Source organism: Caenorhabditis remanei, chromosome IV (assembly GCF_010183535.1).
Source record: "Caenorhabditis remanei strain PX506 chromosome IV, whole genome shotgun sequence".
Classification (NCBI taxonomy): Eukaryota; Metazoa; Nematoda; class Chromadorea; order Rhabditida; family Rhabditidae; genus Caenorhabditis; species Caenorhabditis remanei.
This window is the reverse complement of record NC_071331.1, coordinates 12196370-12214572: the sequence shown is the minus strand read 5'-3', so window position 1 is coordinate 12214572 and position 18203 is coordinate 12196370. Positions and strand designations below refer to the sequence as shown.

The window sequence follows — 18203 nt, the reverse complement described above, 5'->3', positions numbered from 1 at the left end:
ATAGTATGAAAAACAAATAAATATTAGTTTTCTGTTTCAGAAAGTATCTTATATGACACATTTCTAGATTACTATACCGCGAAGTTTCTATAATCTCCTGCTCTTTGTAAGATCTCAATGGTTAACTACGGCGCACAACTGTTTTTTTTTAATTCTATGCCTTACCGGTGCAGTTACAAAAACCAGTAACGAAAAAGCCAATCGAAAAGAGCATGAATAATATTGTGTCCATCTTACAGTATCCGAGTATGTTTTCACTTTCGAAGTGAGATATATCAGCAACCCGTTGGCAATTAATGATACAATTCCAGCAACTCCAGCATTAATTTCTTCCATCTGAGGGATTGTCGTGTAGTGCTCCATCATCTACGAATATACAAAAGTGATGTCGAGTGTTGAAAAATGCAAAAAAGGAAAAAAAAGAACCGGGAAATGCGTAACAAAAGCAAGACGGAAAACACTAGTCCAACTTCCAGATTTCTTTTTGTTATTGTTTTTGCATTCGGTTCACCTATTCAATTTTCTGAGAAATTGTCAGTTTTGGAGTTCATTCAGCTAAAAAAAACGTTATTAAAGAGGAAAATTATTACAGAAATCACATTTCAAAGGGGCTTTCCTATATGACTGACCTGTTTTGATTTCATTTGGTTGTATGATTTTTAATATGGAAAATCTGAACAGACTACATGTCAGAATCAATTTTGAACGGATGAGACAACATAGTGTGATGTGGGAATAACAGTGGGAAGACGGAGAGATGTTAAATTATGAGAGTATGATTGCATTCTTCTTTTTTTTCTGAAAAATATAGGACTGACTCATTTGAGAAAGATCTTACAAAACGCTTCCTTATTTTTCGACTCGATTATTTTCGGTTGAACACTTTGTAGTGTACGATCACAGTATTTTTTAGTTTGGAATAGTCAAAACAATGAAATAAAAAGGTATATCTCTGGGAATCTCAAATTGGAGAACTTCCCTTTGTCTAATTTTATTGTCTCTAGAAATCAACATAAAGCTAGAAACTTTGTATTCCCTCCGAACAACGACTATTTTCATCTCTCCAACCCTAGAAGTTGATTCTAAAACAAAAAGTTAATTAGATAGTTTGTCACAAATGAAATCATGTCTGACTTCTCCCCTTCAATCAAAGAAAAGCGATCTGTCATGATTTTTTGGAGAAAAAGTTTAATGATAGTGTCTGGGCAAGATTTTGGTCTGGAGAAAAGAAAATTTGGAAATTAAATTTGATGCCTTCAAAATTAAAATGTCAATGTCTTTGGGACGGAAATAAAACAGGATAAAGAAATAAGGGACCAAAAATACCTATGCAACAGCAAATTGGTTATCGGATAAATTAGTATTTAGCAAATATTTGTGTTGTCTGAAACAGTAGTTTCATAAAACTTTTTTCTGTAATACAATCTGAAAATCAACCCGGAAGGTGACAAAATAGTTGAATAATGATATTTCTCAATAACATGTCAGAACCATTCGAGTATTTCTTGTTGAAAAAGAACCGGAACTGAGTAGTGATTCAATTAAACTATGGAGATTGTTTGGAGAATTATCCCATTTTGTGAGAACTGCAGAAGGTGTGTTGAAACATTATTTTATGTTTTTGCTTTCCGAATATTAAATTGGCACCTCTCTCGGTCAGAGACTGAAATGTTCTTATTTCCAAACGTCTTGTGACTGATTTCAGAGCAAATCAAAGAACACTTTATTTCAGTTTCATGTATCAGATTTAAGTGTATCATGGATTGATCGATGATGCCTTCCATGGACAGGTTTTAAACTGAGAGAAATACTGTTTCCACGTGTAAAAACCCGTACGTTTTGAGCTGGTTCAATGAGACTGCATTACGGAAGATCCTTGAAAATCGTGTTTTATTTCCTGATCTGTGTTGAGCTTCTTGTATGAAATATATGAGTAGAAGTGGTGAATGTTGTTCCAGTGAGAGGAGTTCCTTTTCTGTTGAGAAGAGTGTCACGCACATTCTTAAAATTAAACAAATGATATTTGGAATTTGGAATTTCAGAGACACCGATACCTTGATCATGCAGATAACCAATATCGGATTGATAGCTGGACACCACGCGAACATAAATGGAAGTTTAGAAGATAAATCATTATACTCAAGATCGAGATATGGGAGTATGAAAGCAGTGTAGAATGGGATATGGATTGTGATGAATGGGAAGATGAACTGGAAATTGAGATTGATAAACTGTCCGGTATCGACGGATGCTTATATTTTAATTTGTCCTCCAAAGGCTAGACTCATTCAATTTAGAACTCACCTGAACAAAAAGTAATAAGTTCAATTGTTTCTGTGATTTCTTGTTGCTAATCGAGTTCTTCTTTTTCATTGTAAACTGCATATGAATGAAACAGACAATCACCACAATAAGAGAAAAGATCATAGCGAAGAACATGAAGAAAGTACAAATCCGGGCAGGAATATCATATTCGTATGTTCCAGATGTTGCCATGAAAATCTGAAATTTTCACTGTTTCCAAAAAAAATAAATCTATTTGTAGTCAATCAGACAACAGTTTTTTTACACTTACCTTTTCTTCTGAAGCAATCAAAAAAGAACTGTTATTCTTCCCAGTGATCTCTTCAATCAACTCTTTCGATATATCCATTTCATACTCATTCGGTGTATAACCATTGAAAATCAAAACAGCTGTTGGGATAGCCACAAATAATGGAATTAATGTGATCATAGTTCGCAAAACTGAATGATTCTTTAGGGTAGGACTGGAAGGAAAACATAGAGTTCAACTTTTGACCAGAAGTATAAACTCACTTGGATAGTAAATAGGCCACTTGAAGATACTGAACAGACGGTCCGGTGCAAGATGTGACTACGAATACCAAAAAGAGATTGAGGAGAAATCGGCCGATGTCTGCATGAATCTCAACTCCTCCCTTGACAATGTAAAGGGATTTCACTTCGTCTAGGTACATTATCGTCTGAAATAATTGTGTGACCAAAAATATTTGAGATGATTAAACTCACTGGTGCTGTAATCCCTACCAAAAGTGAAAAAGCTAATCGGAAACAACATGAATAGTATTGTGACCATCTTACAGTATCCGAGTAAGTTTTTACTTTTGTCGTCAGATAAATCAAAAGAATATTTGCAATGAGTGAAACAACTCCAGCAACTCCAGCATTTGCCTCTTCCAGCCACGAGTTTGTCGTGTAGTGTTCCATCATCTGAAAATCAGAAAACTCAAAGCATGGAGGTCAAAACAGAGTATGGGCAAGGAACTAACTAGAGACTACTCGGAAATGAGTATATTATTTCACTGAGACACTGATTCCGGGAATAATTTTATTGCCTTGTTTGTTAGATTTGATCCGATTAAAAAGAGTGCAAGAAAATATATGTAGAGCGAACAGGGAAGAAGGAAGAAATGTTGTTTTTTGCATCAGAAGGTTTTTCATTTTCAAGGCTCAAAATCTTTTCCATTGTTATTAGTCACAAAAATTACGTTGATTCACTGGGAACATGGGAGCTTGAGAGTCGAAAAAAAAAAGAAATTCTGCTGATGAATTTGAAATGATGAAATCAAAGCTAAACTGAGGTATTGTCACTGTGACGCAATTAATTTACAGATTTTTATCATTGGATGATCAAGGTTAGAGGAATGTTGAGGATATGATTTTGAAAGTTTTAATGACGTCACAAACAGAGTTGAGCGGAATTCCGCCTTCCGCCTTCCGCCTTCCACTTTCCGCCACTTTTTTCTTTCCGCCTTCTGCCTTCCGCTTTCCGCTAAATGTTTATATCAGCTTGAAAAATTTTATATCAGCTTGAAAAATTTGTTCGCCTATTCGAATTTACTGATATTTTTGAGTTTTTCGCAGCAAAACTAACACTTTTTACCAAAAAAGGAAATTCCGCTTTACAAATTTTCATTCCGCTCAACTCTGGTCACAAAAGATATCATAAAGAAAGAATTAGAACTAAAATAATACGATTTTGAAACTGTAAGTTTGGAGAGACACTTCAAAAGGTCAAACGTGAAAAATTCAACTTCCGATACAGAATAAAATGTATAGATGTTATGGAAAGTCCGAAAAGAATGGGATCACCTTGAAACGGCACTGTAACAACACTAAAGATAGTTAGTTGACAAGCCATTAAAACGTGCTAAGACATTTCAAAATGCTTCCATTTCTATAGGGTTTTTGATAAAATATATAATCTGAACAAATAGTTTAAACTTGGAGTAACGAATTCTTTTGTGTGTTCACATGTTCAAAAAAGCCGTGCCAAACAATGGTCACTAGACATTGTCGTCAGTGATGGTCACTTTCCTCATTTTTATAAACAAAAATGATTAAGACAGTCTTCTGATTTGTGAGATCTGGTACATTGATGATGAGTAAATGGAAGCGTGACGAGTTGTTCTTCTTCGACCACCAAAACGAAGACAGAGATAGAAACAAAAAAGAAACTACCTTCGAAGAAACACAACCTCAAAAAATGATTTTCTCTGTAAATACATAATTCAATCATAAATCTTTCAATGTCACTCTTGCAGATCAGAAGACGTTGGAATGAACTTCATTAGTTTAGACATTGCAGCTGGAGATTTCAGACGACATATGATTGATGAAAATAGAAGAAAAGACAACATAGGTCATGGTTTTTAGAACGATCAGTGAGCTAAGAGCGCAGACTTTTCGTCTGAAAAGGAAAAGTTAGGAACTTCTTCTCTGAATAACGAATGCTTCTTGTGACGACGTCTTTGATTCAGAAATTGAGAATCTTGATGGGAGGATTTTGTCTCGCATTATGTCTCGTAAATTCTGTAAATATGCCAAGGTATAACAGAAAACTAATTAAACACTTCACTCATACACTGTATTCACGAAATTCCGAAACAGAAACATTTTAATTTTTGTGTAACTTTTGTAAATTACGGGAAATTACTCTTACCTTGACTACACACATCAGGATAATTGGGTTGGCTGCTGGGCACCAAGCAGATAAATACAACATGTTATCAGATAAGAATTCCAGATTTTTATCGAAAAATGGGAGTGCGAAGGTGATGAAAAACGGGGTGTGGATGGTGAAGAATGGGAAGATGAACTGAAAATTGTTATTTTTTTCATTTTGTCAATTTTTCAAATATCTCATGGGATAACTTGATTGCAATTCGTCTCGTGTTGTTTCACGAGTTCAGAGTTGGTTTTCATTAACAAGCCCTGCTTTATGCTATTTTGTTCCGACGAAAAAAATTATGCAAAACGTATCGAGAATATGCAAATTTCTCAGATTCTGGTAGAACTCAATGGTCACAATTTGAAAAAAGAACCAAGTTTGAAATAATCTGGATAACGGTTTTACAGAAGTGTGAAATTTCGAGTTTGTGCATAAAATCACTTTCTTATACAGAACTTATCCGCAATACACAGTTTCCCTCACCTGAAGCAAAAGATTTGTATTCAACTGCTCTTGTGACTTTTTCGAGTTGTTACTGGCACTTGATTTCAGTTTTTCTTTCATCAAGAACTGTATACTAATGAAGTTGAAAATTGCGAATACTATGGATACAATCATAACGAGAAGAATAAATAAAGTGCATGCTAATGCCATAATTTCCATTTTCTCCACCTCCTGAATTTCATATTTGCCAATTAAATATTCGTTTAATTCAAATAACATACCAAACTCATTGGAACCATTAAAAAAGTAGCGATTCCTTGAAGTTTCATCTTCTCAACAAGTTGAGGAGGGAACATTATATTTTGAGGGTTCGGAATGTATCCGAAGTAAATAAGGACAACTATTGGGATACCAATTATCAATGGGATGAGATAGATACAAAAACTGACGTCTTGTTTCGATGTTCTGAAATACTATTCACTGTTTCGTTCGTTTAATTTCAGCTAATTGTGAAATCAGAATGTACTGATTTTCTTCAATCAACATTTCATTGACTTACGCTTTCAGAATAGTTTTCACTTGTAGATACTGTACAGTCGGTCCGTTGCAAAACATTACAATTGTCACTATGAAAACAACCAACAAAATCTCTCCAATTGGACTGGGGAGGGTGAATCCGTTTTTGATAATGTACATGGTTTTCATAGAAGAATAGTATTTGATTACCTGAAAGTTTGAGATAGTTTTAGCTGAAAAGTTCATCGAACACCGGTCTCGTATACGTGGCATTAAAAAAATCATTTTTTGAAATATTTCTCATCAGAACTCACCGGACTAGTCAACCCAAGAGTGACTGAGAAAACAAATCTCCAGAATGCCATATAATACATTGCAATTCTCACATTTCGATTGTAACTTTTCACTTGAGACGTTGCAAAAATCAATAGTGAATTTGAAATAATTGAGGTGACCGCGGCACAATAATTACTGATATCTCCCAGTGGGAAATCATTGAAATTCTGATACAGTTTCATGGGAAATTCAAAAGGTTTATTCATGGCGTAAGCAGTGGAAAATCAAAGTAAAAACAATGATTTATAGAGCTAAATCATGTGAAAACTCGAATGTAAAATGAGATTATAGATATGGAGAATGACGGAAAAAGATTAGATTAGTAGTTGAAAATAGCAATCATGTGCGACTATTGAACACTCGATGGATGCTTGAGCTCTTACTTTTGTCACCAAATCTGTCGATGATTAGTTTCGGGGAAACAACTTCTCGGATATTCTGAAAGAAGGAGACAATTGTTCCAATGTTAAAATGGGTAAAGGAAATGGTAGGAATTAAATGGAAGATGATGTTACATCTCGAGAGTTACTGCTGCATTTCTTTTTGTTTTTTGCAACACCTACGCAAAATCTGCAAAGCAGTAGAAATTCAATCACTCACCTTGACCATGATCATAACAATAATTGGGTTGATCGCAGGACACCACGCACATAAATGTAGCATGATATCAGTTAGAAAATCAATGTCATTATTGAAGAAAGGAAGTATGAAGGTGATATAAAATGGAATGTGAATCGTCAGGAATGGGAAAAGAAACTGAAAATTTCGAAAAAAAAACTCTGTTTCAAAATCATCTTTTTTTGTTGAGAGAATTCATTTTGCTATTTGCTAATACTTTTGGAATGTCTGAGTTACGAGATAAATAATATCACGTTTACAGTTTAGCGGAAAATATATGTACCTGTATTAACAACACCGTATTCAGCTGTTCTTGAGTGTTCTGAGTTGTTGTACCCACTTCTAGTCTTCGACATTTCATATGTCTTCTAATACTTAAATAACAGACAATAGTGATTGTCAAAGATATAAACATGACTATCAGAATAAAAAATGTGCAAACTTGGGACATCATGTCAAAGTTGAAGTGACCTGTTGATGTTGTCTGTAACATTTATATTGATATTTTTCCTGAAATTCTTGATAACATACCAGATGTACAGTAACTATCAATAAAGAAGTGATCCCTTGTTGACTTATTCTATCAAGAAAGTATTTGGATATCTGGGCGTCATAAAACTGTGGAACGTATCCAAAATAAACAAGAATTGCAGTGGGAACAGCCACTAGGATAGGCATGATTGAGATTGAGCATTTTGATTGTTGTCTAGAAGATCTGAAATCGAGAAAAAGTGTGAAGGCTCAATTGGTCGGACTGACGAAGCGAGCATCACTGCAACTTGTAAATATTGAACTGCTGGTCCATTACAAGACATTACAATCGATACAATGAACACAGCAAGAAGAATTTCTCCAAGAAATACTGGCAGGTAGAATCCATTTTTTATGATGTACAGGGATTCTGTTTCAAGCTCATATTCTATACTCTGAAATTATCCCAACGTTTGATCATCTTTGCATTTCGACATCCTTACCGGACAAGTCAACATGATGCTAAATGAGAAAATCAACCTCAATACGGATATGGCATACTGCGAGAATCGAACAGAACTCGTGAAAGTTTTCACTTGTGATGTAGCATAAATCAAAGTTAAATTAGAGAATAAACTGACGATTCCAGCAATATAACTGTTGATATCTCCAATATAGGTCCCACTGAAGTCCTGGTATGGTTTGACAGTGACAACTTCGCTTGTCAAATTTTGAGTCGATGAGAAATTCATTGAAAGAGAACAGAAGAGAAGTTTGGTTAGTTCCACAGGATTTGCTTTTCTTCCTTTTTTTCGAAATTAGATCAAATCTCGGAAAAACAAGGGAAAAAACTGGAGAGGTCTCACAGTGAGTTTGTTCTCCGGAAAAAGAGAAATGATGACGTTCGAGTGATTTATGAATTCAGAAATTTGGTGTCTATATTGGCAGAACGGAAGTTCGGGCTCTCGAGACTATCAATTTTCGAAGCATCTGTTAACATCACACTGCTAATAACCAATAATTAATCTAACATATCTTTTCTAAAAATAAATTTTCAAATCTGATCTTGAATGACCGAAGAACGTGGTTTCTGTTGTGGAGGATGTGGAATCTGCGAGACTGAGATTTAGGAACCAATTTCTTAGAAGTTTCGAATCCAGTTAATCACGTCTACAAATTTTTTCCAATGTAATTTGAACTCTCCAATTCAAAATTTGTAACCTCTCTTTTTTCATTGACACCTTTATTTATTTATAAAATTTTTATCGCCAACAAATATATTTCCTTATCAGTGACAGCTACGACTCTCCCTAAATTTTTACTTAGAATACGAAATTTGCATCACGATTTTGTGCTGAGCTTTTCATGTTTTAGTTCGAGTTCATCAGGCCATTATTACTTTTTCAACTCTAATTCGGTTTCTCTTTTATTGAAGATTTTCGATTTCAGAGTAAGAAATGAACATGAATATGAGTATGACAACCGGCCATCATGGCATGAACATGAGTATGAGTACTGGCCATCACGGCATGATGGATATGACGACAATGGGAGGTCCTGTGGCGAAAAGACATAGAATGTGGATGTGGTATCACGTGGATGTTGAGGATACTGTACTTTTCAAGAGCTGGACAGTTTTTGATGCTGGAAGTGAGTTGAAATAGTCAATTCCATGAGAATGATTTATTTCCAGCTATGGTATGGACATGCTTCGTGATAGCTGCCGCTGGGATAGTTCTGGAAGCATTGAAATATGCAAGATGGGCAACAGATGAGCACATGAAGAGCCATCAGGAGAATGTGGATTCTAGAACAAAGTATGGAGGAATTGAGATACCGGGGAGAAGTGATAGGAATGAGTAGGTTGATACTGTAACTCTATGAAACTATGTAAATAGGAAACAGAGTCAAAGTTTCAAATAATTTCAACCTATAAGAAAATATCTGAAACAATTCAAAATTCAAAACAGAAGATCTCTTACTTTCAGTTTCTGGAAACGTCACATCATTGACTCGTTCTACCACTTCTGGCAACTTTTATTGGCATACATCTTGATGAATGTTTATATGGTTTTCTCTGTAAGTTTTTGATTTGGGACGCTTCTCGACCGGAAAGATTTAAAATCAGACATTCCGAAATTTGGTAAATGTGAAAAAGAATAGCGTCAGAAAAAATAGTTTTTCTCTCATTTACATTTGCCAGAATTATGAATTATCCAGTTTCAAAGAATCACTCTTTCGGAATGTCTTGATTTCGGATAATCCCTAGATTCTCTACTTTTAATTTCAGGTCTATATTTGCCTATCCCTCTGCCTTGGATTGGCAATTGGTCACTTCATTTTTGCATCTAGGACTGGAGTATAAGTTTCCTAATTATATATTTTATAGTTGTTTTTTCTAATAAACTTTGTCAATTGTCAGAACTTTTCTTACTTATCTCGATCGGTTTAATCCATATACCTTTCATTTCCAAATTTTATTCCAAAATGCACCCAATTCCTTATCACCTCCCGTCACTTTCTCTGCTATCACTTCGAGACCATTGTTCATTCATTTCTTATTTTAATGATACTCAGACGAATTGATTTGCATCATTTCTCTCAATGTCTCTTTATTTGTTTTCTTATTGTTTTCAATTGCATTTTTTGAATTCCAGATCAAAATGGAGCATCATATGTCGAATGATATGGATATGGATATGAATAAAGGACCATTTATGTGGATGTGGTTTCATACAAAACCACAAGACACCGTGTTATTCTCGACCTGGAATATTACGAGTGCAGGAAGTGAGTGGAAAGTTGTGTAGTTTGTAGTGCATATCCGAAAATTTTCAGCAATGGTCTGGGCGTGTTGTCTAGTTGCATTTGCTGGAGTTCTGCTAGAATTGATCAAATTTACGAGAAGAGTAATTCAGAAAAATCAGCCGACATCAAAGAAAGCAAGGTGAGTTGGGGATAAGTTGCGACCTACTGGAGTTTTTTTTTGGAAGACGGTTTTCAAAACGTAGAGAAACAGAAAATAAAAGTTTTTCAGCTATCTCACACGCCTATTCTCAACAATGCACATTGTCCAGACACTATTGTTTTTCTTCCAACTTGGTTTCAGTTACTGTCTTATGCTCATCTTCATGACGTTTTCTATCTGGTTGGGGTTGGCTGTTGTCATTGGGTTATCGATTGGATTTTTGATTTTTGGAGGAAAAAGTGATTAGATGTAAAGGATATTAGAATTTTTATGCATATTATAATAAAAAATTTGGAATTTTAGTTTCACGGTTTTGCTGTTTCCTCGACAAGTTATTTCTCTTGCGTATTTTCAGTCTCATCTCTTGGATTTAGAAAATCTCTAAATTTCAGTTTTTACTTCTTTGCTCCCAGCTCAACTCTCCAAAATGATGCACATGATGATGGAGATGTATTTCCACTTTCGAATCGAAGAACCAATTTTATTCCGAGAATGGAAACCACTCAACACAACTGCCTACGTGTTCTCTTGTCTTGGAATATTTCTGATTGCTTTTGGATTGGAAGTTTTGAAATTTGGAAGAATGAAGTTGGTTGCAAAGAATGAAGTCGTGGAGAAGAAAGTTGATTGTTGTTGTTCCACAGAAGAAGATGGTTTATGGAATATTCCAGAGACAAGACCTCTCAACCCAACAACTGTCAATTTGGCACCGTGAGTTTTTCTTTATATTGAAGAAGATTGTATTCAAAAACTTCAGATTTACAAGAGACTCTCTCCTGAAAAAATCTCATTTGGCGTCTTCCATTCTGATATTTATTCAACATTTCGTTGATTATTCTCTGATGCTTGTCTCCATGACTTATAACTGGCCCATCTTTTTGTCTTTACTTGCTGGTAATTGGTTCGATTGACGCTTTCCAATACTTTCTTATTTTTTCAGGGCACGCAACCGGCTATTTCTTTCTCGGACCAATGATGACTGTAGAGGAGAGTGAAGCTGCTGGAAGTTGCTGTTCATAAACTTCGTGTTAGGAATTTACTATTTTTGAGTTTTCAATAAATCTATCGACGTTTCAAATTTTTCGCTACAATGATAATGAAAAAAACACTCCTACTTTCAAAAAGTTTCATTTTCGGTGTTTCTCCTAGAAACTAGACCATCAAAAAAGCAAATCAAACTCCAAAACAAATATCAAAGCGTTCAATACATTATCTTTCTTATAAGCTCCCCGAGAACTGCCTTTTTTACACAACACATGGCAAGTGTAACTTCGCGCGAGACATTTCGAAATTCAGGCAAGATTCCCAACTCTTTCCGAAAATTCATTTGTTCATCGCTTATGAACAACGCTGTCGATTCCCTTGTTTGTTGTCATGACACCGACTATCTCTATCCAAATAATCACACACCTCCACTCTTCTTTTCCTCTAACATATCGCCTCCAACACCAGAAACCTCGTGTCTTCTCACTCTGCGTCGTCTCTTTTCTCTTCTTCTCTAGTCTTTCTCTGGCCGTCTCCAACCATCTCCATCTCGTTCTATCTCTCTCTTTTTCCATGTTTCTATTCGATATTTTGGTTTTTCATTGAATAAGCCGGTATGTTTTGACAATTCTTTTTTTCAATTAGAATAAATAACTTACTAAATTATTCTTAGACGTTCGTTCATTCTTTCTGTCAATATATGCAGCTTTCCAACTCTTCTTTTCAATTGAAAATTCAGAAAGTCTATATTTATATTGATTTTTCCCGAAATGTCGTTTTTCTTTTCTGATATTAATTATTTTTTCTTAAATCTGGCGTGTAATTTTCTCTCTCTCTCAACTTTAGTCCATTGTCGCGAGACAGAAACTCTATTGAATTCCGTAATTCCAGAGCTCACAAAATGCCAGGATCAGAGCGTGGCTCTTCATTAGAAGCAAGAGCAGGTTCCATGGAAAAACCATTTGACGCCGATATGGTGGTTAGTATCTTTAAAAAATCAATTGAAACAAGAAGAACTTCTAAATAATTCAGAAGCGACCCCTCTACCTCCCACCTGGAAGAGATACGGATATGCGCAAATGGAGTGTAAGTGTTTATTTCATCTTAAAACTTGTAATCTCTAAGTATACAAAATTACCAGTGAGACCTAGATTTTTCCAGTTTTTGATGGTGAATCGAAAGAATTGAGATGTGTTCTCCATGTTCGAAACTGACTAAATTAGAGTTAAAACCTGAGATTTCCAGCATATTTGGTACGATATCGAAGTAAACTTGAATAGTAACGAAAACGTGTTTTCGCATAGTTATCAAGGCCTGGTCCAGCCCAGCAAGTCCCGGGAAGGCCCGAAGGTCCGGGACGGCTTCAAAAACAAACCAATTTTTTTTAGAAACTTCTTCAATTTTTCATCTAAAATGTGAACATTTCTGATGATTTTTCAGAATTTCTTCTAATTCTGAATGATAGTCGAAAATTTGACTTTTTCGCAAAAAAATTCAAAAATTCGAAAAATTTGTCGCCAATTTCCCGGGACTTCGGCCGGGCCGGGCCTTGACAATTATGTATGTGTTTTCGTAAATTTCAGAATCTGGAAAGTAGAATTTAGAATGAATTTCCTGATTTTTCTAATTTTGGATTATTTTTTCTTAAAACTTCCTTTCCATGAAATTGCAGGTTTATAGAATCTAGGACAACCGGAACCTAGAACGAATTCGAATTAGACCGTGAATATTGTTTGAAGATAAAATATTTCATTCAAAACAGAGATTGTTTTCAGAAACAAGACGTCTACCGCTGGTTATCGTGTTTCTTGAAACCTGCAAACTATCAAGATTTCTTCGTTACAGTCAGAAAATTGGAAATCGACGGAGACGTTCTTCTGACAATTCTCGAACGACGTCCATCACATCTCACATTTGGAATTCCAGAGGGAGTGTTCGAAATGATTATTAAAAACGCAGACTCCGTTCAGAGAAAGCATAATGGAGAGGATATTGGTATATATATAAAGCCGGAACCACTAGATGATGACGGTCCATACTTCTAAATGCATTATATGTTCGTATAAATAACCGAATAAATTTTATTTCTTGCTGATTTATTTTAGTTCTTATTGATAATTTTATTGGTAACCTTTCCGCTCGAACTTACTTTCCTCAATTTCTGAAGGTCGTTGGTCTGAAAAACAAATTTTAGGCCCCAACAATGGATCAACCTCAACTCCATAAACCTCGGGAACCACTAAAAGTTGGAGTGAGTTCTCATTATCGTACATTCATAAAATAAATCTTTAATTTTAGCCTCGAGGAGGAAAAGTCTACACTCCGCCTGGAAAGGGCATGGATATCAGAAAATGGAATGTAAGTTTTCATTGACTTCTTTAGAATTATATTCCGAAAATTCATATCATTTGAATATGTATTTCTTTCTAAAGGCTTGTCTAGGGCTTTGATTAATAAATCATTCATTTCAGAAGGAAGATGTTGATATGTGGATGACGTGCTTCCTACGTCCAGATATGTATCCGAACACATATTTGGCAACGACAAAACAACAAATCGACGGAGAAACGCTCTATTGGATGGTGAAAGAACCCCAAAAGGATATTCATCAAGTATTACAAATTCCATTTCTCAGCTATAGAGTAATGATGAGAAATGCGGCGGCTGTTATCAACAAGCACACTGAGGTAACGTTTCAGAAGAACTGGGCCAAATTTAGAGCCCGGAGAAATCGAAGTACATAAATAAATCTCTTATTTTCATCACTCGGTTGAGTATGTATCCTTTTTCTTCTTATCAATTCTTTCTCTTGTCTATTTTTTCTGTATATCCCATTTTCCTGAATCCGTCCATGTCGTTCTCTCTTGCAACTAAATTATAACTCTGGTGTCTTCCCCCATTCATGATTCCCTGTTTTCAAAATGTAAAAAATAAATTATTTTCGAGCAAAGAAAATCACGTTTTTGTATTCAGTGACTCGAAAATAGGTACGCATCAATGCGGAAAAACTTCTGACTTGGCTTTTTTTTAAATGAAAAGTTGGTTCAGTAAAAGCTGACGGTGATAAATTCGTATGCGAGCCAATGCACACAAACATGTTGATTGTAACATCGAATGCTGAAGAACAAAACGGGTTGCCTGCTGCTGGAATCGAACCAGCGTCGCCACGGCCACAACGTGGAGTACTAACCACTATACTAAGCAGGCCGAGAGAACAGGAATCATGGTGGCCACTTTCTCAAGGAGGTTGACGGAGGCAAAACGGGGGGCTTTTTGCGGTTTCATAGCACGCTTACAAGGAATGGGAATGTTAGAGCAATTCTTGGAATGAATGAAGGAATCCACATATTTTTATAGTAATAGTCTGAAACAGTTTAGCAGATAACTTTCTTGCTGTTTTCAAGTTTCATTAAAATCTCTTTCAAAATTAGTATTTTGTTCGAAAATTCATTATGAACAGAAACAGTTGAGAAAAACCAAACAGATCCAAGAAATTATGGTTCCAATCAAAAACAAACAACTTGGAATCAGGATGAGAGAACAGAAGAGAGCTGAAATCTGGATGAGTAGATCGCTGCATTCTCCAGACTCCGGAATAAAGAATACGTTCAGAAGGAGGTATGTCCCGATAAATGCACTATAATAGAAGGTGATTCGTGACTAAGAGACTCTGATAAACTTACAAAAATAGTAAACCACAGAAAGTTAATGGGACGTAGTTGGAGATTCTCAACTGCAGACCCGCTTTCTTGAATTCCCATTCTCTCAAAACTTTGATCTCTTCGTCGGGTCTTGTGTTGTTCCGTTGGAAACAATACATATTTAACTCGAAAATCCATGTCAATCCTCTGTCAATAGCCAGGAATGACCCGAGAAGTATCATCCAGATTGGAAGTCGTGGCTCCAGGGAACAGTCATACATTGTGAAAGATCCGAGCAGCATGAAAATGGCAGAGAGTGGCAAAATGATTGCAGTAAGAATAATAGATTTCATTCCTGTAACATAATCCGGTATGGAAAGAGAAGAAAGACAATTGTTGACTTACGAAGTTTAGGATTCGATTGAACTGGTCTAAAGTCCAGAGATTCGAGATCAAAGTCTTGATTCATTATGCCAAAATATGAGGAATTGTATTGTTATGGTTAACTACTATTTTATAGTGATGCATACTATGAGCAAGTATTTCTTATCAGTCTGATAGAATAGTTGAACGGAAATGATGCTTGGAATAACAAATGTTGCGAAAGTATTAGGAAGTTTTTATTATCATTTGTGTAAATAAGAATGTAATTAAATCAACAATGTATCATCGTTCTCTTTGATCTTTTCGGTAGACGATGAAGTTGTCACAGACTGATAACTAAAGCAATAGACCGAGTCTGTGCTTGACTTTTCTTTCCGTTCTCACACGTGAACAGCTCTTTTCGAATTTTCTGAATTAAACATGAAATGTTGTCAATGGTATTCTCAGGCATACCTTGACTAACAAAATTACAAGAATGGGATTGATAGCTGGACACCAACAGAATAAGAAGAATATTCGATCGGCGAAGTTTCTCCAGGTAATTCCGAAAAATGGGAGAACAACGACTATATAGAAAGGAATTTGGATAGTAATGAAGGGAAGAATAAACTGAAAATTGAGACGAGTTAAGTTTGTTTTTATTATCCGATTGAGCCTCAAACTGTTCCAGACGAAAAATCTCACCTGCAACAAGAGCGCTTTATTCAATTGTTCCTGTGACTTCTTCGAATTCGAACTCGCAATAAATCGAATTTTCATCTGTTTCTGTATATAAACTGTGCAGAAAATTACAGTGATAATTGAGAAGAACATAGTGATGAGAATGAAAAGAGTGCAGGTTTGGGATAACAACTGGAATGTGTTGCTAGTATTTGTTTCATCGTAAGTCTGAAATATCCAATTACAGTTTCATTTTCAAGAACATATACATAAGCAGCATATCTGATTCTAGTCCCGCGTATAACTCACCAATCTAACTGTGATTATTAAATAAGGTGTATCTCCCTCTTGCTCCAGAATCCGCCGTACCAAACTACTGATTCTAATCGTATAAAATGGGGGAACGTATCCAAAAAATATGAGTGCCAGAGAGGTTATCGCAACAAAAACAGGGATAATGGATATATGACGATGAACTTTTCCGTAAGAGCTGAAAAAATAGAAGATTTTTAACTATTAGTTTCGTGTTATTAAACCACAACTATTGGAAAAGTAAATCGGTTTGAAAGACTATAAGAAGAAACAGAAAACTTACAAAGATAACATATTGGAGACTTGAATATACTGAATGGCTGGTCCATTACATGACATGACCATAAATGACACGAAAAGAGCAAGGAATGTATGACCGATTGCGTTTGGAAAATTGATTCCGTTTTTCATAATGTACAGAGAACTGGCACGTCGGGAGTAGAGAATTGACTGGAAACATTTCATGGTATTCATTAGTGGCAATTAATTGAAAACTCACCGGACAAGTCAATGCAATACTCAAGGAGAACAGTATTCTGAGAAGTGCCATCAAATTCATTGATAGTTTTACTTGCGCTTTGTATCCTTTTACTTTCGAAACTACGTAGATTAAAATAATATTAAAAACTAGTGAAATAACTCCGGAAATATAGAAATTCACATCACCGAAATAAGAATTATTAAAGTTTTGATAGAAGTTATCTTCGTCGTAAAAAGCTGCCATTTTCTAAACCCTCAGAAGAGTCTGTCTAGAAGTGAGCTAGTTACTTTGAGTAAGACGAATTCAAAAAGTAAAACAACTATTTTACATTCGCTCGAACGACGATGAGATCATGAGCAAGAAAGGGAGAAATTTTGTTCAGATGATCTTGGAAATTAGAAGATTCTGATTTTTTGAGTCTTATGAGATTTCACATGTTAAGGGTTTCAACTACATGGAGGAGTAGACATGAAGAAGTGATTTCTGATACTGTAGAGTCTGGAGACATGACGTCAGAAAAGTGTCTTCTCATAGATCTTCTGTTGTATTTTTATTATGAGACATGCTCTCTGATCATTATGAATAACCATGTCGGGGAATCAGAAACAATATTGTTTTTTGGGAGGCAAGTCTTAATGTGGTTGGAGTTTTCATTGAATATTATAAAATTGATGTTTCTAATAGTGTTTATAGCTTTTCGCTTTAATGGAATAGACTGATAGTTGGAAGCGTGCTCACTAGAGTGTCGCCTCGCAAGACACCCTGTCCCGCGAGTAGCGAGAGTTCATACGAGTCCCGCGGGAATTCGGTCCCGGTTCGTCCCGGTCCGTCTCGCACTCTGTCTCGGTTCGGTTCGGTTCGTCTAATTTTGCGAGTTTCGTCTCGCGAGGCGACACTCTAGTGCTCACTCACACTGTATATTCTTACTCTCCTTTTCATAGATCTTCAGTTGTGTTTTCATTATGATGCAAGATTTTTGATCATCATGATTAATGGGGAACCATCAGAACGATAATCAGGCTATCAGATCTACCGACGCCAATACTCAGACACGGATATTTCGTCGATATTTTTCCATGGTTATTCAGAAATTCCCTGTTTCGTGAGTTCTTGATTATTAACAGTTTTCCTCGTCTGGATGTTTCCGAATTCGTAGTCACAAATCATGTTGTAAATAGTGAATTCTTCAAGTTGGCCCTTTTATAACAATTCATAAATCAACCTTTTTGAAATTTTCACTATTTCCAATCGATATACCAAAACACTTTGTATGCGATTATCTGGAAAAACGTTTCAGAACAATCTCGAGCTTTTTTAACTGTATCTGTTTGTTGACCGTTTCTAACCTCGTAGAATGACTAATCTTTTCTTGTTTTCATTTTTCTTCAAACTTCAAAACACATACACACCAAGAAA

At 35.6% G+C, this 18203-nt stretch overlaps 5 protein-coding genes across 5 annotated transcripts; 2 read left to right on the top strand and 3 right to left on the bottom strand.

The window, feature by feature from the left end:
• Positions 1 to 1890: 1890 nt before the first annotated feature.
• On the bottom strand, positions 1891 to 8109 carry GCK72_013488 (uncharacterized protein; the record flags this gene model as incomplete). The annotated part of the gene is made up of 16 exons (XM_053729868.1): positions 1891 to 2001; positions 2055 to 2210; positions 2305 to 2502; positions 2576 to 2768; positions 2818 to 2984; positions 3103 to 3231; positions 4964 to 5119; positions 5456 to 5647; positions 5698 to 5881; positions 5976 to 6142; positions 6247 to 6435; positions 6869 to 7024; positions 7170 to 7370; positions 7418 to 7601; positions 7646 to 7812; positions 7861 to 8109. 16 exons carry the CDS (start codon positions 8107 to 8109, stop codon positions 1891 to 1893), a joined length of 2799 nt encoding a protein of 932 aa, XP_053584640.1.
• A 705-nt stretch (positions 8110 to 8814) lies between these two features.
• Positions 8815 to 11345, top strand: GCK72_013487 (uncharacterized protein; the record flags this gene model as incomplete). Its single annotated transcript, XM_053729867.1, has 9 exons — positions 8815 to 9007; positions 9051 to 9216; positions 9346 to 9436; positions 10015 to 10147; positions 10196 to 10304; positions 10467 to 10564; positions 10718 to 11036; positions 11083 to 11219; positions 11266 to 11345. The coding sequence occupies 9 exons, from the start codon at positions 8815 to 8817 to the stop codon at positions 11343 to 11345; spliced, it is 1326 nt and encodes a 441-aa protein (XP_053584639.1).
• Positions 11346 to 12210: 865 nt separating this feature from the next.
• Positions 12211 to 13354, top strand: GCK72_013486 (uncharacterized protein; the record flags this gene model as incomplete). Its single annotated transcript, XM_003089119.2, has 3 exons — positions 12211 to 12288; positions 12342 to 12395; positions 13085 to 13354. 3 exons carry the CDS (start codon positions 12211 to 12213, stop codon positions 13352 to 13354), a joined length of 402 nt encoding a protein of 133 aa, XP_003089167.2.
• Positions 13355 to 14988: 1634 nt separating this feature from the next.
• GCK72_013485 (uncharacterized protein) lies at positions 14989 to 15419 on the bottom strand (the record flags this gene model as incomplete). Its single annotated transcript, XM_003089116.2, has 2 exons — positions 14989 to 15305; positions 15356 to 15419. 2 exons carry the CDS (start codon positions 15417 to 15419, stop codon positions 14989 to 14991), a joined length of 381 nt encoding a protein of 126 aa, XP_003089164.2.
• Positions 15420 to 15656: 237 nt separating this feature from the next.
• Positions 15657 to 16865, bottom strand: GCK72_013484 (uncharacterized protein; the record flags this gene model as incomplete). Its single annotated transcript, XM_003089117.2, has 6 exons — positions 15657 to 15743; positions 15788 to 15943; positions 16019 to 16222; positions 16304 to 16484; positions 16590 to 16756; positions 16806 to 16865. The coding sequence occupies 6 exons, from the start codon at positions 16863 to 16865 to the stop codon at positions 15657 to 15659; spliced, it is 855 nt and encodes a 284-aa protein (XP_003089165.2).
• Positions 16866 to 18203: the final 1338 nt, after the last annotated feature.